The 26,016-nt window shown below is 41.3% G+C and overlaps 1 protein-coding gene across 2 annotated transcripts; it reads right to left on the reverse strand.

Moving 5' to 3' along the window:
- On the reverse strand, positions 1-10,194 carry LOC137284944 (uncharacterized). Of its 2 annotated transcripts, XM_067817027.1 has the most exons (6): positions 10,103-10,187; positions 9,275-9,362; positions 8,271-8,519; positions 3,297-3,777; positions 2,936-3,038; positions 1-1,369 (listed from the first exon to the last, which is right to left on the reverse strand). In XM_067817027.1, the coding sequence occupies exons 4-6, from the start codon at positions 3,361-3,363 to the stop codon at positions 1,144-1,146; spliced, it is 396 nt and encodes a 131-aa protein (XP_067673128.1). In that variant the 5' UTR covers positions 3,364-3,777; positions 8,271-8,519; positions 9,275-9,362; positions 10,103-10,187; the 3' UTR covers positions 1-1,143. The 2 variants fall into 2 exon arrangements, with proteins under 2 accessions (XP_067673128.1, XP_067673129.1); XM_067817028.1 differs by lacking the exons at positions 2,936-3,038; positions 3,297-3,777 and having other exon boundaries at positions 1,216-1,369; positions 10,103-10,194.
- Between the last annotated feature and the right edge of the window lie 15,822 nt (positions 10,195-26,016).

Here is a 26,016-nt window from a genome sequence, read left to right on the forward strand (position 1 = left end):
AACAGGGTTATCATATAGTATTCAGAAATTACAGTTTATATGTGGCTGAGGCAGAGATACAAACTTGACAGATGAGTTGCGTTGAGGTTTACAGTTGTTACGTTGATGAGGTTCAGAAAACTACAAACAACAGCTATCAATAAAATTCGGAAAATGTACAAATTTCACAGTACATAACATTCAATACTTCATTCGAATGATATGTGAATGCATTAGTCAAGAGCACAGTGTTCAAAATTAACAACAAATCTGCAAATAAATGTGTGAAATATAGTAACAAATTTTTGCAATAACCAATTAACATTTTGGCATACAAACAATTTCATTTTCATTTAGACATAGCATACTGTAGCAATAAAAAGATAAAGTACTCACATGTGTGTCTGTACATAGTTCAGCTTACAGTCAGCTGAGTGACAGCCAAGCAGCATGGAGGTCCAATACACACTGACAAGCATGTGCTCCAAATTGCATGAGCTTTGGAAAGGTCAAGATGTGACCTTTGACTGAAGTGACCTGTGAGCGTTGACATTAGATATGAAGGTTAAGGCCACTAGGCAATGGAAATTTACTGGCCAAATATAAACATTTACACTTTTGAATGATAACTTTAATGGAAATATACTTTAAATATTGAGAGAGTATTTCAGTTATTGGACCACCATGGATAAATTAATTAAAATCAACTGTAACAATTTAGAAAACTACGGAAGCGTACTAGGGCCACTGTGAAAAATGTTTTTGGTGTCACTATCTCCTACGTAGGACATACTATCTCCCACGTAGGACTTACTATCTCCTACGTAGGACTTATTATCACCTACGTAGGACTTACTATATCCTACGTAGGAGTTAGTATCTCGTATGTAGGACTTGCTATCTCCTACGTAAGGCATAATATCACCTACGTAGGTGATTGTAAGTCCTACGTAGGAGATAGTGACACCAAAACAATTTTCACCGTGGCCCTAATACGCCGCCGTAGAAAACAATTTCATTATAAACAGTTTGTACATTGACATGTATGTACAGAAATCTTGCATTTACACTTGGTGTTAAAACTCCCATCCGTAGGTGCAGGGTTTACTGTGCACATCTACAGTGCCTCAGTACTTGGTGTTAAAACTCGCATCTCACATCCGTCTACTTGGTGAGCCAGGCCTCCTTGGGGGCGATACCGACATAGGCCTGGTAATCTAAATAGTTCAGTCTGGGAGAAGGTTTTAATCGATGGTACCTGTGGTCATCGTGGGGCGAAGGGTGTTGTTTTATGGAGATATTTTCCTTGCACACTGTTATGGAGTTTGGTCCCCTGTAGATGATGTAGTGTGTTGTGACGACGGCGGTGTTTCTTTTACGCCTTCTGGCACTGGAACACGAGAAGACAAATGATGGTATCTGGTGAGGGTCGGGCAGCATTCGACACTCTACATTCCACACACAAGATCAAATACCACAAGCAGCGCTACGGGTTTATGAAGATGAACAAACGCTTCGTTAATCTAATTCATTCATTCATACAATCATTCATTCTCAACGTGTGGCGATCCAGGTCAGCAACCCATGTTTGGGATCGGGTGGTCAGGGTCGCTGACTTCCAGACACACGTCATCGTATCCCAACTGCGTAGACTGATGCTCATGACGTTACTAGATTGTATGGTCCAGACTCGACCATTTACACACCGACGCCAAATAGCGGAATATTGCTGATCTCCGCGTTAAACAACAAACAAGCAGACATCACTGTTATTATCATTGTAGCCTTCAAATTTTCAAATGTATCTACTACGCTTAACTAGGAACAGTATTTGTTCAAGAAACATTATTAATGCTTCTATACTTATATCGGTTACATATATAGAACGTCAACGTCAGTTAACGTCAGTCGCGGCTATGTTAGACATTGAGTCAATTGGTGTAACAGGTAAAATAGTGCTGAGAGTTATAGGAACCTATATCGCTGATAATCAGTGAAAACACCAGGTGTTCGCAATAAGAGCACCATTTTTTTTATCTTACCTCACACATGTCGTTTTCTGATTGGCTGAGCGCTTTTCTGTTATTTTGAATCTACAGTCACCTAAAGTCTCTCAGAACTTGATGTTAAAACTCCCACCCAGAGGAACAGGCTTTACCATGCACATCTACAGTCTCTCAATACTTGGTGTTAAAACTAACACTTACAAGCATGGTACATTGCAAAATTCCCCGGTGCCATACCAACTCATTCGGTACTTCGTAGCAGTTATTTTTATCTCAAATACCATTAAATGATGCATGATGCATGGAACTTACTGATGTTTTGCGAATGCAAATCAATGGAAGGGAGATAATTTGTTTTGTTTTCGGTTTTTTTGTTGTTGGTGGTTGTTTTGTTTGTTTTGTTTTTGTTTGTTTGTTTTGTTTTTTTTGTTTTTTTTGTTTTGTATTTTTTACTCTCTTTCCAATAAATAAATTTTGACAACACGTTCATATGTAGTCCCTGTGAATATTAAGATGGGGAATTACATGGGGCGACTTTACTAAGACAATACCTACGGGGAAAAACAGCAAGCTGCAAGATTTGAATTGTTTGATTGACACTGGTTGTCTGAAGTGTACGATCAAACAGTTCAAAATTAACATTGAGCTCGAGGTGTTCTGTAAGACAAATACGTTGTTCACTGGTCCTTCGGGGACCATGAGTTGAGGTACCCTCGATATTTGCTTATGTTCCTAGAGCCCAAAGGCTACCTCAACCCATGCTGTCAACCTATGCCCTTCGGTCTCAGGGAACATAAACAAAAATCGACTTTACCTCAACCCATGTCCCCTTCGTGATCAACTGTTACGTTGTAAAGCAACGTTGTTCGATTAAAGAAACGTGGTCTGACGTTACTTAACGAATCTAGTACATGGTGCCGTAAGGGGACCTGGGGTCCACTTGTACTTACCCAAATATAAGTATACATATGAGGATGAGAAAGAAGGCTATGATGAAGGTTCCGCTCGTCACTACGGCAGTTATAAGCCCAATACTCGCTAACTGAAGACTGTCTGCAAACGAATAAACAAAGTACAAGTATTTGTAAACAAACTTTACAGTACGTAAGATATTTGTGTGAGAAAACAAACTTCACATCACGTACGATATTTGTGTGAGTAAACAACGTACAAGTATTTGTAAACAAACTTCACACAGTACGTACGATATTAGCGTGAGTAGACAACTGAATCCATTTGACAAGTATTTGAGGATGTAAAGCTCAGTGAATTTTGATGTGTTAATAGTGTTCCATGAAGTTTATTTGTTACCAGGGTCAGAGACGGTACTTGACATTGACGTGGTTGATGATTCAAGTTGATGGCGTTGTCGATACATCCTGCGTCGATGTCGATGTAGACGATGATGTGATCTCTGCCGCTGGAGACGTTGTAATACCTATGGTAGTAGTTGTTGGTATTGTAGTTGTGCTAGGGGTTGTCGTCGATGTAGTTGACGGTGTTGTGGTACTTATAGTGGTTGATATGGATGTGAATGGTGTTGTAGAGGTTGACGTGGTTGTAGTAGTAGATGTTGATGGTGTTGTCGTTGTAGAGGTTGTAGTTGTAGACGGTGATGATGTTGTTGTAGGGGTTGTAGTTGTAGAAGTTGATGTTGTTGTCGTTGGCGTTGTGGTAGTTGTAGTTGTAGACGTTGATGATGTAGGTGATGTGGTTGTGAAAGTAGAGGCTGAGGATGTAGTCGTCGCTGTTGTCGTTGGTGTTGTGGTCGTCATTTGTTTCATTCCACTCTCTACAAAAGTCAGAGACTTGGGAGTCATCTTGGATAGTGAACTGTCCATGTCCCAACATGTCAACTATATTGTAAAAGTCAACTTCGCAATATTGGCAATATACGTAAATTCCTAAGCCAAGTTTCTGCGGCTACCCTGGCACTTACTCTTGTAATCCCGAGAATCGATTACTGCAATAGACCGCTCACCAACTCTCCAAAGTCGACAATAAACAAACTCCAACCCATTCAGAATACGGCTGCGAGGATCGTGTCTTGCTTCAGGAAGTGTGATCACAATCCTTCGTACCCTACACTGGCTTCCGGTTCAGCAATGGATATGCTATAAGACCCTGTGCTTCGTGTACCAATGTCTGTCGGGGAATGCTCCCGTGACTGTTTCGTACCTTATATCCCGGCTCGATCTTGGAGATTAGAGTGCAAAATTTTGTTGACTATCCCAGTTACCAAAACAGTTTCCTATGGACATAGATCCTTTCATTTGCAGCTGCGACTGAGTGGAATCAGTTACCAAAATACATTAAAGACTGTGACACTTTCTCTCTGTTTAAATCCAGACTCAAAACATGTCTATATAGGCAAGCATTCTGTGATCAGTCGAGCCAGTGAACCCTTGGACTGTGAGCTGTGAGCATGATCTATTCATGGAGTTATGCGCAATATAAATGTATTATTTTTGTTATTATTATACTTGCTGATTTGCAAGAAATATTTTGTGTGAGATAACGTTTTGTGATAACGTCTCTAGCAGTATATTTGTTGTTGAAAGTGGAACCTACAGTTACAACCATAAGTGAACCAACTACTACTACTACTACTACTACTACTACTACTACTACTACTACTACTACTACAATGAAAGTGTCTGATCATTGTTAGTCTGTTTATGTTACATGTGTTAATTGGTATGGGTTTACAGAATTAATAATACAGATTTTTTAAAGAAAGAGATCCCTTCCCTTTGCAAATTCTTGCCACAATGCTCATACTCATCTGTGTAATTCCCACCTGGCAGAGGTGGTACATGATTGTATGAGACGTATGGAAGGTTGAAACCTCCTCCTCCTCCTCCTCCTCCTCCTCCTCCTCCTCCTCCTCCTCCTCCTCCTACTACTACTACTACTACTACTACTAGCTATAGCATCACCACTATTGCCTCTATTGACCCGTGAAGGTTAGAATACTGATCTTCAGTAACCCATGCTTATCGTAGGAGGTCACTAACGGGATCGGGTGGTCAGGCTCGCTGACTTGAATGACACATGTCATCATATCCCAGTTGTATCCCAGATGCTGATGCTACTGAATACTGTATTGTCTGGTCCAAACTCGATTATTTGCAGACCGCCGCCATATAGGTGGAATATTGCTGAATGCGGCGTAGACCTATCTTCATTCACCACTTCTGCTACAATTGCTACTACTACTACTTCTACTACGACTACGACTGCTCAGCTATTACAGCTGGTACTGCTGCCTCAACTGCTATTGCAACTATACTACCCCTCAAAAGACCCATTAGTGTAAATGTAGACAAGCACTTCATTCAGTAAACTGTTTTAAATTAGATTTTGCAAAATATCCCACACCGTTTGAAGCTACTGTGTACACATGGGCAGATGTGTTAGAAGACAAATGCCTAACATGGAATGGATTATTGTCATGAGTTCATCAAGGATGAAACTCGGTGAAAAATGGCGAACTCGTAACAAAAATGTATACGTAACCGCACTTGTTCACATGCACAATATTCGCGCATGCTTTTCAACAATTTGAGCTCAGTGCAATTCATCTGAACAGGGTTTGCAGTTGGTTCCCCGAAAGTCAGTGGGGAAATTCGACGTAGTTTTATATACAGCGAGTGTTTTAAGTGACATACATGGGTAGTGTATGTACTACTTCTTTTTCTTCCAGCATTATAACCAGACCCACCACTACCACATCTCCTGCTGCTACTACATCTACTACACTACCATGGTAGTTACAGATGATCAATTCAGTCATTACATGATTTTACACAATTGCACAAGTAAAATATCGAATTTACCTGAAAATGTGGATTCTGGTGAGATTTCTTACAAGGATTAGAAAGGAATTGCCTCAAGGCAACAGAAATCACCTTCCAGTGGAAACTGTGCAGCAAAGAGCATTTACTGTCTGGCAATAAAAATGCAGATTACGTACAGAAACTGGCATTAGTTTTGAAGGGGTTTCAAAGTCAAATCACTACGTCACGTCTCGACTCTGCATGCTGGAAATTACTAATCTTCTGTTGCCGGGCGTCTGAATGTTAGCCTGAGCAAGATATCATGGCTTGCAGCTCGTTGCAACCAAACGGGCAAAACAAATGACCGTCCCCTTAAAGGCAGACCTTGAGTTACCACTGCAGTCCAACATCGGTATATCCGGGTACTACAGTTGCGTGATCGTACTGCCACGGACGAGAGCACAGCAGCCAGGGTGCTTGGACTTCGGAGGACATCCGGAACATTTTGAAAGAGATTGGTCTGAGACCCCGGAAACCCTGTGTCATTTGGTTCTATAGACATCACCTTCTTCTAAACTGGTGTAAAATTTCATGCACTAAAGTCTATTTGTGGACGGGTTATACACGTTTGAAAATACCACATTTTCGCAACAGATTTCTCGTCTACGCCCTTCTTTTTTTAAGGATAGTATATAGTTCCGCGATATGGTCGTCGAACACGAAGGTTAGCAGATCACAGCCGATTTCGGATGGTCTGTGCTGTCAATCTACCCCTAAACAGCTCATTTCTGGTTCCTGAAGCCGTCAAGAAACAGTTACGGAGGTGACGTAACACAATTTGACAGTCTCCGCCTATGACGTGACACATGATAGACCTGGCCTAGGGCGCTATGCAGTGTTGCCATTGTATTGAAGTCGAGTCTGTAAACAGACCGACGGCCGCACCATTTTGTCCTTGCAATGTCACGTGCTGACGTTCCCGTATGTCAATGGCACGTTGACGCTGTACATTTGAGAGGCACAAGCACTGTCTGTTCTGGATAGTGCTTTAAAGTGTTTTTTCACCTTCTAAGTTATGAAGGAAAATTTGTGATCGAATGCACTAACAATGATACGATCGCGTGACCAGCAGTACGTGAAAATCACGTTTTGGCACTATTGTGGGGTGCACGATGTTTGGACTGACTTTAACGTGCTGTGAGTTTTTTTGTTCTTGAGTCGATACTAGAGGATGTATAATATAAGACCCGAAAACTGTTAACCATAACAATTCATATTTGTATTCACAAATATGAATTGTGAAGTTTATATTTTGACTCACTATATGCATATCGTGATTGACTTATTTACATTGATCTATTCATTTGAGTATCACCACTCAAATTTGTATACTAGTATTTGCACACATTATTGCCCATACAGGTTAAGATAAACAAAAATAGTGTCAGCTGTGCAGGAGGCTAAAAATGTCTTATCTAGTTTATCGATGGTGGCTTGTGCAGTTGACGACTGCTCTGGAACACAGTCGATCCACTTGGAGAAGTCGCCTGTCACTATGAGAAACGTGTTATACATGAGTGAACGGCGTAATCCGTCTATATGCTTTGAAACAGTTGAGAAGGTAACCCCCAAGGAGCCACACTTGGACAGTTTCTATGCTCCTGGCATGAAGCGCAAATGTCTACTATTGTTTGCATGTCAGCATATATAGTGGCACCAAATGTAGACTGACTGACCCTGGGTGACGCTGGTGCATCTGGTGCGATTCAGAGTTCCAGTGGAACAATGACGATTCTCAATACGCATCTATCCATCCCACTGAGATTAGAGTGAGTGAGTGAGTGAGTGAGATTAGGTTTACGCCGCTTTTAGCAATATTCCAGCAATATCTCGGCGGTGGACACCAGAAACGGGCTTTACATATCGTAGAAATCTTCTTGTTGCTCTGGGATGTCAAAAAGAAGCAAGACAAACAATGCCTGAAGCCAGTTCTTCCGTTGTAGCATACTCCAGAACCATTTCAGGTCTATGTGCTAGCAACTTGTACAAAATGGGGAGAGTGTCTGGTACATTTGGAAGAAATGTGTGATAGTAGTTCAGAAGACCAGGGTTGCTTCAGTTTGGGGGCCTTCGCTTCCTCAACTACGGCAGTCTTTTCTCCCCTGGATGCACTGTATCTTATCTTATCTTATCTTATCTTATCTTATCTTATCTTATCTTGCTCAAACTTAACCGTTAATTTAAAGCACATATACACAGATACTTACAGGACATTCAGGGACTGGCTCAAAGGGTTACGTCTACTGGTATATAATGCTTGGTTCAATCATGACTTCGTTGAACTCATCGAGTTCAGCGTCCATTTCAAGACGTAATGCTTATGGCACAGATCTAAATTTTTGAATTGCCTCTTCACTTCCCTGCTAAAGATGAGATGAAAAACTCTGTTTAATATCAGAATAGTACAGAATAGTCCTTTAATAATGAAAATTTGCAGCATGCTCACCTGTTTCGTTCGTACAATCCCACTGGAAGAACACTGTGTCAGTCTGTGCAGTGAGACTTGTCTCCAGACTGTATATGTAACACGTGTTTGTGCTGGAGAGGAACTCCCCTGCTATACACAGCTCGGTTGTGTTACATAGAGTCTTGCAGCCATCCACGTCCGCTGTCATGTTCCCCGAGTTACTCCGCAGGCTGTCCATCCCCTTCTGTCCCGTAGTCTCCTTAAAGCTGCATGTCTGACCTGACGTACCTGGCGTAGGTACAACATGAGTGAGTGAGTGAGTGAGTTTGGATTAACGCCGCTTTTGCCAACATCCCAGCAAGATCACGGCGGACGTACGAAAGTGATACTTGAAAGTGAGTTAATTTACGCTGCTTTTCTCAAATTCTATCCGTAGCATGGTGGTGAACACCACAGCTGACCTTCACATATTGTGTAGAGAGTTGAACCCAGATGTTTTTCATGACAAGCTAGCGCTTTAACCTCTAGGCTTCCCAATATGCTTCACACACAACATAGGTCTCATGAAGGAGCAATGGTGTTAACACATTCTGCAGTTATACCTAGACTGATTGTACAAAACAGAATATTCAAGCAAATCGACTGGTAAGTCAATGGGTACATTACTCCATTTCTCATAGCTTCAGCCACCATATAGCTGGAATATTGCTGAATGCGGAGTAAAACTAAAATCACTCACTCATAGCTACAGGAGCATATTGTTACATTCTGTTTGTTTGTTGAAGTTAAGCTGCACTCAGCAACATCCAAGCTATATAGCAGCGTCCTGCAAATAGCAGACGGTCCAGTGATCAACAGTATGAGATCAATCCACGCAGCAGTGATAGCATACAACAGCTGAGTCAGCGAACAGGGCCACCCGATCCCCTTTGTCGACAAGCCTGAGTTTCCGAAGACCGATTCTAACTTGTATCTTCGCGCGTATACTGTTTGGAAGATAACTGGAAGGTGTCCGAAATATTTCACGTAATGGTGTGGTTTACCTTTGGATATCAACAGGATCAGGCATGTGAAGTGGACGACTTGACACAGCCTTGCCCATCTGGACGACATGATGACTCATGAACTGATCTGAATAATTGCAAGAGAAACATGATGAAACGTGAACAGTTATATCATAGATAGAAAAAAACATATTTGAACATTAAAATGTTAAGACTAGTCCAGACTACAGACGTCTGAGCTAGACCGGGAATACGTGTTACAACTGGAAGCCCAGCGAAGTGGAATGAGTGAACGCCATAGGTGTTATGTCATACACACTAGAATAGCAGCAGGTAGTGGCTGAATGCATAGCTACGGTGGTAATCTGTACCTCTTCTCCCATGACAGTCAGAGAACAGCGTGATACACACAAATCAACATCCTGTCTGCACAGTGTACGTACAATTTCTCTCTCGATCTAAGCGCCTAACCTTGGATAAGGGGGGATGACAAGTGTCAACCAAATCAGCGAGACTAAACAAGCCTATGTTCTCTCTCCTACCACTCCCTCCCTCTCTCCGTCTTCCGCTTTCTCTCTCTCTCTTTCTCATGCACACACACACAAGCACACACACCTCTTCTCCCTCACATACACACAATCATCACATGTTCCATATTCTTCTTTTCAATTATTTTTCCATCCCTCTCTCTCCACCTCTCTCTCTCTCACACACACATACACACACCTCTTCTCTCACATACACACAATTATCACATGTTCAATTGTCTTTTTAATATTGTTTCCATCTCTCTCTCTTTCTCTCTCTCTCTCTCTCTCTTTCTCTCTCTCCCAGTATACTAGGACATACACAACGGTAAATACTCACTGCGTTGTGCGCAATATCGAGCAGGGACCGACACTGTCACTGTTCAAAGTGCAGCAGCATCTGATCTTCACGGAGGTGCACGTCCGTACTCTCGAACACCTAGCAGGAGGGAGCGCCTCATTTGGCCCGCTTTTTCTCCAGTCATGCGTAACTTGAGCGCCACACTTTACGCTGAAGCACTTATGTGTCCCAGTTTGTATGTACTATAACTTGTATTCCTAAACCATGGCCACAACCCACTCTGGGGTGGCCATCTATTAATGCTAAAGGGTAAATACTGGAGGAGTTTATTACAAACAATGATTTATGCATATATAATGATTGTTCAAATACATATTTATGTTAACTCGCGAGTTTGGGGAATCAGCTCGCTTGGCAGATAGGAGGTGTAACTATACCAACCCACACACAACACGAGAACCTGAGTAAATAAACAAGGAGTTTATTATGCCACAGTCACAGGATCATTTTTACATGATTAGGTATAAATAATTATTAGAACATATTGACAATCAGTAATCAGTTGTCAAGATACATTATCATTATATGCTGATATACAAAGTACATAATCATCATACGTCGATGTACACGACACATACTACATAAATCAAGATACATTTTCTAACACATAACATCAACCCAATTTCTGTTCATACATCTTATAATACTAGCATATCCAAAACAACATTACGCTGTACATAATGAAATACACAGCGTCGAACACACTCTATACATTGTACCAGTATCATTCAACACTAGAAAGTATTTACTCATAATACAATAATTGTAACAATACACGACACGCTCCACGACAGCCACGAAACCACTATTATCAAACAAACAAAACATGAACAGCTATACAGGGAGCGAGTTGGGTGGTACACAACAATATTTCAGCAATAGCTTGGGACACCAGAGATGGGCTTAACACATTGTGCCCACAGGGGAATCAGCGTGACGAGCAAACGTTCTAACCACTAGGATACCTCGCCGCTTCTGAACAGAGCAATAGAGAGTAATACAGTCTAAAATATATTAACGACCACGTTCCACATAAACATAACGACCTTGCCAAGGATCTTAACATGTTGTCATGATAGCAAACTTTATTGCAGAAAACATTGAACAGTAATGGTAACGATTTGCCAAGGTAGGAGAAAGTAAAGGGTCTTACCTGAGTAAATAAACAAGGAGTTTATTATGCCACAGTCACAGGATGATTTGTGACTGTGGTCGTCCCTGTTTTATACCCTTTTCCAGTTGTCATAGCTAATCGGGTTTACTGATAATATTGCTGATAAGTTGTTGTATCTACATCCTATTGCCTAATTCGACTACCGATAACGTACCTACTGCGAAGTTAAGTTACTCTAGCTGTCAGAATTACATAAAGATTTTCATAACGTATTTGACCACAACGGCGTTGACAAGCGAAAGACACGATGCATCTGCTGACACATACAAGATATTGGTCTTGGACATTCGATATCAGTGTGACCACAAGTGAAGTACACGATAAATTGGATTAGCCTATCTCTATCTGTTGACACTTACAATATATTGGTCTTGGACCTTCGTTTTCAGTGTGACCCTTGCCAGATTGAAGATGAGGAACGTGTGGCATTTCGATATTTCAATAAAATATTCTGTCATAGAATCTTTTTAAAATATTGTGCATTTCCACCATGTTAATATTTACACCCTGGCACAGGAACCTCTTCAGCTCTTGATTTGTCACTTACTGATTCTGGTCTATTGAGTGAGTTTGAATGGTCAGTCCACGACGACCTTTGTGGAAGTGACCATTTCCCAACAATCTTAAAACCCCTGAACCCATCTGATGTCCCTCCATCATCTAGATGGAATTTTGAAAAGGCCACCTGGAGTTTATATGAAACTCTCTGCATTGACAAACTTAAACCTGAACTTTTCATTGATGTTCCTGATGCTATTAAATGGTTTTTTTTTCTGATAAACTGAACGACATAGCTGATCAGAGTATCCCAAAGTCCTCAGTAATTCCGCACATACGAAAACCATGGTTTAATGTTGAATGCAAACAGGCTCGCACGGACAAAAAAAGCTGAACATTATTTCCGTCGTCATCCTATGGTCCATAACTTGAACAAATGTAAAATTTTAAACGCTATAGCCCGGCGTACTTTTAAACAAAATAAACGTCAGTCTTGGCAAAACTATGTATCTAAACTAAATTCACGCACGCCGATTTCTAAAGTATGGAATATGATCCAGAAAATCAAAGGTAAGGGCTCTAGATCTAGCATCCACCATCTCAAAGATGGAGACCAATTATTAACTAATACATCTGATATTGCTAATAAACTTGGTGAAACACTGGCTCAACATTCTTCTTCCACAAATTATGTACCTGAGTTCCAAAGGTATCAACAACAGCAAGAAAAGAAATCTATAAATTTCACTTCAGAAAACGGGGAAGATTACAACGAGGTATTTTCAATTCATGAACTCCATACTGCTCTTGACGAGGCCCACGATACTGCTACAGGAGCTGATAACTTACATTATCAACTTCTGAAGCACTTACCAGAATCCTGTTTAGAAACTCTTCTAAATATTTTTGATGATATTTGGACGTCGGGGAAATTTCCGTCATCATGGTGAGATGCTATAGTAGTCCCAATACCTAAACCTGGACGTGACCATACCGATCCTTCAAATTATCGCCCAATTTCTCTCACAAGCTGCGTTTGCAAAACCATGGAACGCATGATAAACAATAGACTAGTTTGGTACTTAGAAACCAATAACCCCATAACAGATATTCAGTGTGGCTTTCGTAAAAAGAGAAGTACCATTGATCACTTAGTGCATTTAGAATCTTTTGTCAAAAACGCTATAATTGATAAACAACATGCAGTGTCTATCTTTTTCGATTTAGAAAAAGCATATGACACTACATGGAAATACGGCATTTTAAAAGATTTACATGTCTTTGGACTACGATGCCGATTGCCTCTATTTATATCCAACTTTTTAAATGACAGGCAATTTCAAGTTCTACCCTCTCTGATCATTATAATCAGGATCAAGGTGTTCCACAAGGGAGTATTTTGTCTGTTACTTTATTTAGCATTAAAATCAACAGTTTATCCAAAGTTTTAAATGATTCGATTGATGGATCACTTTTTGTGGATGATTGTAATATTTCTTGTCGTGGTAAAAATATGCATACTACTGAGAGGCAACTGCAGTTGTGTTTAAACAAAATTAATAAATGGTGTCTTGAGAACGGTTTCAGATTTTCTAAATCAAAAACTAATTGTGCACATTTCTGTAGACGATATAAACCACATAAAGACCCTGAACTGTTTCTAAATGGCACTGCTATTAAAGTTGTAAAAGAAGCCAAGTTCTTGGGATTGATTTTTGACTCGCATTTAACGTTTCTCCCCCATATCATATCTTAAAGCTAAATGCCTGAAGGCACTTGACCTGTTGAAAGTCATTTGTAATTGTAAGTGGGGAGGGGACCAAGCTACCCTCCTACAACTTTATCGACCATTGGTCCGTTCGAAACTTAATTACGGTGCCATCGTATACGGTGGAGTCTGCGAAAGCAACCTTAAACTTCTTGATTCTCTACACCACCAAGGTTTAAGACTTTGTCTTGGGTCTTTCCGAACTTCACCTATTGACAGTCTTTACGTTGCAGCCGATGAACCATCTCTTACACAACGTCGTATAAAATTATCCTTACAATACATTACTAAATTATACTCTAATGAATCTATTCCTGCATATAACTGTGTGTTCAATCCACTTTATGAAGTTTTGTATGACAAGAAGTCTACTCTTGTTCCACCTTTAGGACACAGAATTAAACCCTTTCTTTCTTCGGCCGGCATTGGGCTGGAAAACATAGCTACCTCCCGTCTCCTTTCTTCTCCTCCTTGGCAATTGGTTAGGCATGTTTTGCTTGACTGTGTTGTGTTGACTGTGTTGTGTTGACTGTGTTGACTGTGTTGTGTTGACTGTGTTGTGTTGACTGTGTTGTGTTGACTGTGTTGACTGTGTTGTGTTGACTGTGTTGTGTTGACTGTGTTGACTGTGTTGTGTTGACTGTGTTGTGTTGACTGTGTTGTGTTGACTGTGTTTACTGTGTTGACTATGTTGTGTTGACTGTGTTGTGTTGACTGTGTTGACTGTGTTGACTGTGTTGTGTTGACTGTGTTGTGTTGACTGTGTTGTGTTGACTGTGTTGACTGTGTTTTGTTGACTGTGTTGTGTTGACTGTGTTGAATATTCCATCACAAAGGATAACTATTTTAAATCACGAAGTATGAAGGATCTTTTTAGTAATGTTAGTTGTCATTTAATCATTGCGTTTTAAAAAGAATTAGATCTGTTTCAGGACTTGTAAATAGATATGCATTTTATGATTGGAAGTTGAATTAGCAGATAACATTGTTAGTGGCTGCATCCTCGAATGGGGTTGAAGTACCGTAAAATTATTGTCCTCCTGAGAGGGTACGTAAGTCCCAAAACATTTGGAATCAGATTTAATCTTCTACATTTTTAGCTGTAGTATAAATAAAAATTATGTGTCTTTGTATCTGTAATTTGTGGCTAATCTTGCATACAGTCGCCGGCTGCTGAGGGGATGGTGTAAATCCAGATGGATGCAGGTAGCAGAGGTACTGTAAGTCCCCATGGCCCCTAGTATGGTGATCTACCCTCTGTTGTTGGCGATCTATGGCCTGTTTTGATATTGTACTGTCCAAATAGTGATACCATTATTTTTTAAGTTTCCACGCTAGTTTTAATACTAACTGTGATAGTCTAGTGGTTTTACTGTTCTTCGTCGACAGGTTCTTCATAATATCCATATATGTTCTTTTCTGTCATGTATGTCTGCAATATTGCCGATGTGACGTTAAATATTAACTCACTCACTCACTGTCGAGATTTAAACCTGTCGGGAGTACCACGTGATTACAACCGCATCAGAAGTCTGGATGTACTGTATTCAAACAGACGGGGTTACGAGCGGTGCCATTGTAGTACCCGTGATTGAACCCGTCACCTGGATGTGGGGTATTGCGCAATATTGCAGATACAACACAATGAAAGATCCAATTGCAGTATCGTTTGATTAAAAATGGTGTTTGTTTATTATACTATGTACAAGGAACTGGGATCACATTTCAGCTACAGCAGGTTACATTTCTGGTACAAGTTCCACAACGTTTGGACGTTTTGTAAGACTGAGGTATATTTTACGGGGGAGGTGGTTCAAGTGTTCGCTCGTCACGCCGAAGACAAGGGTTCCATTCCCCACATGGGTACAATGTGTGAAGCAAATTTCTGGTGCCCCATTCCTCTGTATGTATATATTGTACTCTCGTATCTACATCAACCCTTTCCTCTGTGTCATGAATTAATAACCCTGAGCCATAGAAAGCTGACTACATCGTTATGTTTCACCGACACAAACACGACAACAGAACTGACAACTACATCCGCAACTAGTGACACCTTTATATGTCTTCACGGGGGTGCAGGCTTGAAAGAGATGCAACAATAATGACAAAAAGAATTTTATCTTGGGCATGCAGAACAAAATCTAAATATGGCTCTTAAATAGTGAAAACATGTAGTAATAGCTCCATAGCAATGAATATAGAATCTTGATGCTTATTTATTATTATCCCGTCATGACACGTCAATATTAGGAGTGACTCCATAATGTACAAACTAAACACTGAGTCAATTTCAGTGGACGTACTATCGAGTCGTGTCGTAGTGAACAATATATTCGAAAAGCGTTTCCTGGCCCCGTGTCATAAGACTCTCGTAAGCCTAAGATCTCGTAACTGTTTGTAACATGAACTACTGAATACACTATGTTCCAAAACAAATACGGAATATTGAGAAATTGTTTTAATAAAAATGTGGACGAGATATTGCAGTAACAGTGCGTGGTTCTACTGCAAACTATTACAGAAGATTATTTGAGTGCCAAAGATCTCAAGGACGATTTTGGCAAGATGGGAAGCGTTAACGTTTTGGGTTCGGTGTCCTTAGTGCGTGATGCCACTTTTCTTTCTCAGACTGGGGCGGTGCGGTGACCTTGGGGTTAAAGCGTTAGCTCGTCACGCCGAAGACCCGGGTTCGAATGCCCATATGGATACAATGTGTGAAGACCTTTTCCAGTGTTCCCCGACTTGATGTTGCTGGGATATTGCTAAATGAGGCATAAAACAATACTTATTCAGTCAGTCGGGAGTTTTTCAAACTGATTCGCTCGAATCAATACCGTGTTGGTGTCTCCCAGTGGCGCTTCAAGTGAGTCAATCCCTGCGATCCTTCAATGCCTGGTCAAGTTCAAACAACGTGGTCGGTGGCCTATGACATTGACGCACGTTGATGCACTTGTCATGTCCCAGTTGTGTTCAAGCGTCTTGGATCATTGCTGACATTTCTTATCAAGATCCTGTCGCCCTGGTGTGAGTATTGACACTTCGTTACTGCAGACTTCTTCAGGTGTTCTTGACGGTGGGGCTGATCGGGAACATTTTGGGTTTGTTGTTTCCTTTCCCATATTTTTTGTTATTCACAATCTGTGAAACTTCGAAGAAGCTGAGCACTGAACGTTGATGTTTTCACGCCAATTTCAAGCACTCAAGCCCGTAGACGTTCCTCGCGCCGCAGACGATGTAACCTGGTGTACACAAAATGCTAACATCAAGCAAATTACAACTGTATGATGAGGAGGTGAGGATGGCAGACATGAAGATTAGCCGACCTTCTTGGAAACACTGACCTTCCTTGCATGGTGAGCATGATCTTACAGATCTATTATTCTCAAAATATATCTTGGTGTGCTAGGAAATTTTTAAATAAAAGAAATAATACGTTAGCAGACTCGCTTGTTTTGATTTTGGGTCGAGTTGGACTGACTCTCCGACTACCCAAGGAGCCAAATAACTATTCTCCTCTCCAACTCCCCACCTTCCCAACTATCCACCTCCTAATGCACGCTCCTTCCCAAATCCCCAGCTATCCACCTCTCCATTTCACCATTTCACCATTTCTCCAATAATGCTCCCTCCACCTCCCTAACTACTGGCCTAGTAATGCACGCTCTTCCCCACACCCCCAACTATCCATCTCTCCATATCACCACCTCCACAACCACTCACCTACCCAATTTCCCAACTATTCACCTCCTAATGCACGCTCCTTTCCAAATCCCCGGCTATCCATCTCTCCATATCACCACCACCACAACGACGCTCCTCCCCTTCTTCTCCGCAAGTACATATCCACATTCTCAACTCCGTAAATCCTTTATATCCCCAGTATCCACATCCTAATGCTCGCTCCTTCCCAAATCCCCAGCTATCCACCTCCCCACACCCCCTACCCCACTCAACGATGCTCACCCCACCTCCCCAACTAGCTTTCTCCGCAAGTACGTACTCACATCCTCAAATCCCCAGTCTCCACACTATGTTCACAACTCCGCAACTCTCAAAGTCTGTGATGGAGCTGCATAACACGGTAACTGAGACTTGACATGGATTTTGAAATGACATTGCAACTTGTATTTTCAAAAGGATCCACATCACATTTTTACCGCTATTATAAGGCTGGGTCACCTTGAATACGTTTCATGGATGTCTGGGTCTTCTGTGTCAAACCCTGTCTGGATAGATTTCATTCCCTGTCACGTTTTCAGCTGTTGGATACCATGGAGAAGAAGATCACCAGACATCGTCCGTATAAAAGCACAAATTGAGTGCGACAGTATCTATATATAAATAATCGAGTCGGAACCACATAATCCAGTGATTAACAGCATGAGCATCGATCTACGCAGTTGGTGAAGAGATGACATGTGTCTGTCAAGTCAGCGAACCTGACCACTCTTACGACAAGAAGCATGGGTTACTGAAGATCAGTTCTCAAACGGATCTTCACGGGTCTTAACTAAATGAAAATGTTCGAAAAAGTACCGTCTTGCTTGTCTCCAATACGTCCCACCAACTCTAAGACACATTCCCGGAACGAAATCTTGCCAAAGTTGTGGAGTTGCAGACAAACAGGATGGGACTGTCAGACAGTGACATTTTACAAGCTCTTCTATCATTTGCTGCCACTGTGTTGACCACAAATATACTCTTCAAACAAGTAGGGGAACTACGATTTTACGATTAAAAATACTTAGGAGGTTTATCGGAGTCAATCAATGTTGACATGATAATATTGAATGTTGTGAGAGTGCATCACCATTTTCACTTCCTTACAACCATAGCTATTTGGAATGTAGTCACTTTTGAAAGATGATTGGTGTATGACATGTAATTTGCATGTGTACGATTTTAGAACAAACGACTAGGGACAAACACTAATAAATGTGTGATGGAAGATGAGTGCCAAAATTGATATTCTAAGTGACTGTTCGACCTTCTTGAGAACCGTGAAAATCAAGAATTGCACCCCATGCACGTGTATAGAGCTACTGCGCTGTGCACGTGCATATCATGCGCTGTGTGTAGGAGTGGTAATGGAGGGAATTTGTGGTGCGTTCATAAGACGTCAGTACTGCAACGTTTACACTTCCTATTCCTAGTTTCCCTAGTTTTTTCGCTGTTTTCTGTTTTAATGTTTATTTTATTTTTTTTATTTGTAAGAGTATATATATATAGATACATCAGTGTCATAAAATAGCAGACACCCCAAAACAGGATCTAATCACGCCAAAATAGACTTCGCCTGACTCGAGAACTTGTTTATAGCATGTCATCGTGCCCCAGTGGTTCAGGTAACACGCATCTTTACAGTCTGGTCTGGACGTGATTATCAAAGGGATGACGCTCAGCTGGAATCTGATTCAATCTTTGAAGGGCATTTAGAAGTGGAAAGCATAAGAAAAGTCAGATTTATGGATGTTTATGAACTTCTTTATTGTGGATAACTAAATGTTTACTCCTTCATCATGTTGAATCTGGTTGCACGTCAAAACGTGTATGCATAGTATGCAGTTCTAGTTTTACAACATTAATTTCGATATTTAGACTATGATGTCCACATACACGTCCATGTACTCGTACAGGTAAATATGAACGTTTCGGGAGAAAAAAACCTAGTCAGAGGTCATTTTAACAAGGCATTACAATCGAAACACAAGTTCAGGTCAGAATACATATTGATATCCTGATTAGAATGCCTGATCGTCTGATTGGAGGTCGTTCAGACTAAGACGAAAATGAGAGATATACATGTATTTCAAACATAGGAGGATGAAAATGAAGATTTTCAATCAACACTATCTGGCTAAGGAATGTATCAAGAAAAACCGTACATTTGATGATTGAGGATAACACATTTTGATAATGGGCCCTCTCAATGCAAAATATTTCATACAGTCGCTTGTTTGCTTTGTTTTTTACCGTCAGAATCATCAACATTGCATGGCGGTGGATCTGGACGAGACAAGCCGGTGATCAACATCATAGCAACATCATGGCGGGGATCTGAACCATACAAGTAAGATCAGTTCAGTCGTAAGAGGTGAACAGGATCGGGTGGTCAGGCTCGCTGACGTCGTTGACCCATGTCATCGTATCCCAGCTGCGCAGTGCTAAACTCATGCTGCTGATCACTGGATTGTCTAGCACAGACTTGATTGTTTACTGACTGCAGCCACATAGCTAAAATATCGCTTAGTGCGGCGTAAAACTAAACTCGCTCACAGACAGCTTAGCCAAACAAAAATCTCGATTGTACGCCTCGCTGATCACTATCTTTTGTTGAAATGGTAGGTACTCAGGTTAGCAGCCATAAGTCAAGAAAAGAAAAGCTGATTTTTATTATCATTTTTCTTACACATACATAAAGAGATTATTTTTACATACTACATAGATAATGAAAAAAGCTTGAAACAACTGAGCTATAACGGATTATTTTTTTATCCAAGGTGTCATTGTTCAAAGCAACCTTAAGACTAAACCTCAGGCATTCGTAACAACTCGTCTCTTTCCGTGACCGACACGAGTAGTTACGAATGCGCCAGTCGTAAGTCTATGTTTCGTATGGACGTTACGATCTCCAGATGGCTTTGTACAACGACAGCTATACCATCAGCTGTCAAAATCCACATAACTACGGTTATTGAGAAATCAAAATAGTGGTTCATTTCAGTACCATATATTTATAGGTTACAGTCCTATTACTCTTGCATTCATTCATTTTCTTGAAAACAAAAAACGTGACTGTCGATTTCTCCTCAGTTAGATGTTGATGTTCTTTGTCTTCTGTAAGCGAATGTTTCTCAGTGCCAACGTCTTCTTTTGCTCTTGCTTTTTGTTCAAGTACGATGTCGGTTTTACTGGAAAAAATCGGGATACTGACGCTGAGTGAGTGGGTGAGTGGGTGAGTGAGTGAAATTTCAAAACTATTCAAGCTAAACCATATATATATCTGTAATCGAACCCGGGTCTTCGGCGTGAGAGTGAACGCTTCAACCACTAGGTTACCCCACCGCCCCCGTGATTCTGAGGATCATGGTAAGGCGTGTTTTGTGTCGAAAGCACCCCACTGAGACTTAGAAACACAGTGTAGTTCTATATTGTTTGTGTTTATGGAGGCATACTCGTAAAATGTGCGAGTTCTTCGTGTGAATCTCCATTCCGTGTTAATCTGTTGCCTGTTGTCGTAATTTGATCCAAGCCGTCTGTTTGTATACGACCAACTCAGGCAGAGAGAAACTTAGGACAGTGTCTGTCAATGTCTGCATGTCAGTTAACCCACATTCAGCTGTCCCCAGTATAATTCGAATGCACTGTGTAAAGTATTCTCATGTGCAACGGTGGACAGAGAGAGAAGTGCATTTTGAAACCTGTCATTGTATACCTGTGAACAGCACTTCACAAGCCGCGCCTGTAAGTTATAATGAGTTGCGCGAAGGGTAGGTGAGTGCGGGAAGTCGGTGTGGTGTAGACATTTTGCATGCAGGCTGATTTGTTTAAGGCTGCGCTCTGCAATATACCGGCTAAAGTCGGTGGTCTGGAAAGAATCGAGCCTGGACCAGACAACCCACTGATTATCAGCATGAAGATCGATCTACGCACCGGATACGATGACATGAGTCAACCCAGTCAGCGAGCCTGGCCACCGAATCCCATCAGTCACTAATTAATGTAAGCATTGGTTGCTGAAGATCAATTCCAGCTCAGATATTCAGGGGTCTGACCAGCCACTGACTGATAGCATGAATGAGCTTAGGTAGACTGATAGCATGAACGACAAATTGCAACCATTCAATTCTCGTTTATCTTCTTCAGACAAATCTTTAAAGTGTTCCAGTGAGGCGTCAGAGAACTAGCCTTCCACAGGAATAGCATTGTCATGCATAATTTTCAAGGCATTGTTTGCTGTCTGTGATAGGAAACAAAGGCGTGCCCCACTTCATCCTCCTACTCGAGACAGCAATACTATACTCATTGAGGGCGGTGAGGTTGTGTAGTGGTTAAAGTCCGATTCACAAATGAGTGAGTGAGTGAGTGAGTGAGTTTAGTTTTACGTCGCACTTCGCAATATTCCACCTATATGGCGACGGTCTGTAAATAATCGAGTCTGGACCAGACAATCCAGTGATCAACAACATGAGCATCGATCTGCGCAATGGGGAACCGATGACATGTGTCAACCAAGTCAGCTAGTCTGACCACCCGATCCCGTTAGTCCGATTCACAAATGAACGCACACATGCATTAACAAACAGTCAAACGTGAACACACGTTCAAGCCAGGGGCGTAGCTACCATTGTTAAAAAAGACCGGACTCACAAATGAATGTTGCTAGAAAGGTTGGGCAAGCCCTCAATACTAACCTATCGGGATTCCATGATAAATGACTTGCTACTCGTCTGCAAGCACAAACGCACTAACTACACATTTTTAAAGCATTCACAGACGGGCACATTAAATACACATATACTATTACACAGATTCAGAAATATATTTATCATATGTAGATAATCTACTCCGTGTGTATTATTCTGCAGAGAGCATTGTGTTTCTGTTTAAATGAGGTTTTATGGTCGTCATGTTGGCGAACGAGTGTCAGTCAAAACTCACAATACATATGCGATCAACCGAAGTGTGTGAGGCATAAGCCGGTTTAGACTTAATGACTATATGTACCTTTTCTTCAGCATGAAGACACAAACTGTGAGGCATGAATTGACACGCTGGTATTCATGAGGCAATAATATGACCCACAATACAACGCCTAAACCATGTCATACAATGTATTGCCATGGCAACAGGTGCTATGGAAATATAAGTCTCTCTCACTCTCTCTCTCTCTGTGCCTCCCTATCTATCTATCTATCTTCGTATTTTGACACGATGCTTTGTCAAAATATCTTTTACAGGTTTTAAAGTATTGCGTAAAGCCAGAGAAACATCTCTTCTTAATTTAGATTTCCTGTTAGTCATTTCAAGTTCATGAAAGGTCGTTCTGACGTGGCAATGGGTTATCCTCTCATATACGTGACAGCGATAGATTTGGATGAGATTTTGGAAATTTCATGATAACGCCCACATATCCCAGTTCATTACACACCCATGATAACGCCCACATATCCCGGTCTCTACACACCCATCATAATGCCCACATAACGTCTTCAGGGCCGGTAACTGATGCAATCTTGTATCCTAAAGAATTCGCTCAGACTATGAACAAAGGTTGGCGGCTAGCGGTGGTCACAAGTAATGTCTCTACAGATAACCCATCAGCTGCCATGATTCATCACAAATCACAGTCCGTGGACAGATGAGCCGATTATCTCCCGGACTTCGTCACGTACATCTAAGCTCGATTGTTATTTGTGCACATGAGATCAGTCCTTTCGTTCCAGGTTTTTCAACAGTAACCCACACATGGTACTAAAACAGTAACCCGACACGTCACCGACACCGACACCGACACCGACACCGACACCGACAACGATACACAAACACGCCCTCGTATTTCTCTACACCCCTATGACAACGCCCACATATCCCCGGTCCCTACACATGTATGACATATCCCAGGTCCCTGCACACCCATGATAACGGCCAGCGTATTCGTTCCAGCCTTCGTTCCAGCCTTTTCAACAGTAACCCACACATGGTACTAAAACAGTAACCCGGCACGTCACCGACACCGACAACGACACCGACACCGACACCGACAACGATACACAAACACGCCCTCGTATCCGATTTCTCTACACCCCTGTGATAACGCCCACATGTCCCCGGTCCCTCCACACCCATGATAACGCCCACATATCCCAGGTCCCTCCACACCCATGATAATGCCCACATATCCCCGGTCTCTACACACCCATCATAATGCCCACATATCCCTGGTCTCTACACACCCATCATAATGCCCACATATCCCTGGTCTCTACACACCCATCATAACGCCCACATATCCCCGGTATCTACACACCCATCATAATGCCCACACATCCCCGGTCTCTACAAAACCATCATAACGCCCACATATCCCTGGTATCTACACACCCATCATAATGCCCACATATCCCCGGTCTCTACAAAACCATCATAACGCCCACATATCCCTGGTATCTACACACCCATCATAATGCCCACATACCCCGGTATCTACACACCCATCATAATGCCCACATATCCCTGGTCATTACACACCCATGATAACGCCCACATCCACGCACATACCCGCATTCATGTTATAAGTTCGAGCCTTTTAGATTTTGCAGTCAAAACAGTGCGAAACTAGCCTATGCATATACAAACTGATTGCTCTTAGTTATGAAGCGATGAACAGATTTCAATATATTTGAACTCCCTGTGCCTTAAAGGACAGTTTCTAAATCATATCCGTGGATGTAAAATCAGAGATTTTTTTAAATTCCACCATATTTAGCGCATTTTAACATTTTTGTTTAAACTCCTTGTGCCTTATAGGTCAGTTTTTAAATCATATCCGTGGATATAAAATCAGGCATTTTTCTAATTCCACCATATTTAGAGCATTTCAACATTTTGTTTAAACTCCTTGTACCTTATAGGACAGTTTCTAAATCATATCCGTGGATGTAAAATCAGAGATTATTTTAAATTCCACCATATTTAGCGCATTTTAACATTTTTGTTTAAACTCCTTGTGCCTTATAGGACAGTTTCTAAATCATATCCGTGGATATAAAATCAGTCATTTTTATGACCACATACAACTAGAATCCGGAAACGCTGTGACATGGCGATATAAACATGTAACAGATGTTGTGTTGGGAAACGCTTCGGGGAATTGCTAAGAGTCGTTTTGGGAGTTGCGTTGATGTTTACGTCGTATCTTGATTATTTCAGCCATGTACCGACGAGACCAAGTCTGAATACAAAAACATTTTAAGTACAAAGCTAACATGTACAAAGTTTTTGAAAAGCATGTTTATTCATGACATTATTTTGGAATCACGACGTCAAGAATCAAGCGATGGTCGTTCCGTGTTCAGTGTTGAAAAGATCGTTCCGAACACTAGTTTGTAATACCCCGACTGAACGTTAAAATTGTCGCTGACATGTGTCGGGTGTGGATTTCATGTAGGTGTTATCTTTAGATCCGTGACAGGTAGTAACGACAAACTGATAGTGCTTTATACGAAACTTGTAGCCATATGAGGATCTCACGACATTTACCCCACTCTCTCAAATGACGTTTACTGAACAGTTATTCGTTTATTATAAAGCTATTCGTTTCAATTTATTATAAAGCTGTTCGTACAGTTAGCCATACCGTTAGACCCTCATCAGATCGCATGGGTCAAAGGTCACTATGGTTTTCCGTTTGTTTGTTTGTTTGTTGTTTTACGCCGCACTCAGCAATATTCCTACTACATGTAAATAATTGAGTCTGGACCAGACAATCCGGTGACCAACAGCATGAGCTTCGATGTACGCAACTGGGAACCGATGAGGTGTCAACCAAGTCAGCGAGCCTGACCACCCTAACCGGGATCTTCACTAGCTGGTAAATGTCGCAATGAACCAGTGGTAAAACTGAAAATATCGTTCATACATTATATTATGCATTTGAAAATAATGTTGGACAACATGTTGAAATTGATATGGAATAAAACTTGTGCCAAACTAAAGATAGATAAGAATCACATTATTTCTGAATTTAAAGAAAAACAGAAAGACCTCTTCAATATAATTTGCATTGCACGAAAAATGTTGCAATCATCTCCTTAACACTGCCGTCAAAAATGCCTGCTAGATGTTTATCATACGGAAAAATAAGCATCGTACACGGAATAGGAATGTGACAAATGTGTGACCTTCTGGTCATCATGCCACAGTACACCGCCCCAATCATGTATTTATTATGTTACAGAAATATGAGGAAAACACCCGTTATTGACTGAGCCCCACTTTCCTACAACCGTCAAAGCAAGTGAATCACAGATGTTATTGAAGTGCCCGACCCTTTCCCAGAAAAAAATTCAATGCGCAGTTATCGACTAGCCGCTGAGTCGGAACACCGGTACAACACACAATGCCAGCATTCCAACTGGTTCTATGATTGGACATATCGGCTTTCAACACCCTCATGGGTGTATTCCCATACTGCCTACAGTTCCAAACTGCCTACAGGTTAAAACGACACGATACGGTCCAGTGACCTGAAAGTGAAGTTAACGGAAAGTTTGATTCGACCCGATAATATGAACTTGTCCAGTTAGTTTGTTAATCTTCCCACTTTGCCTACAGACGTTTTCAGATAACGAAAAGTGTTGGTTGACTTCATTCTGAGAATTTTCAGTCTTTACATGGAGACATGGATATGTTATGAAAAACTGATCACGTTCCCACGTTGCCTGCAAT

This window comes from Haliotis asinina, chromosome 5 (genome assembly GCF_037392515.1).
Source record: "Haliotis asinina isolate JCU_RB_2024 chromosome 5, JCU_Hal_asi_v2, whole genome shotgun sequence".
Taxonomy (NCBI): Eukaryota; Metazoa; Mollusca; class Gastropoda; order Lepetellida; family Haliotidae; genus Haliotis; species Haliotis asinina.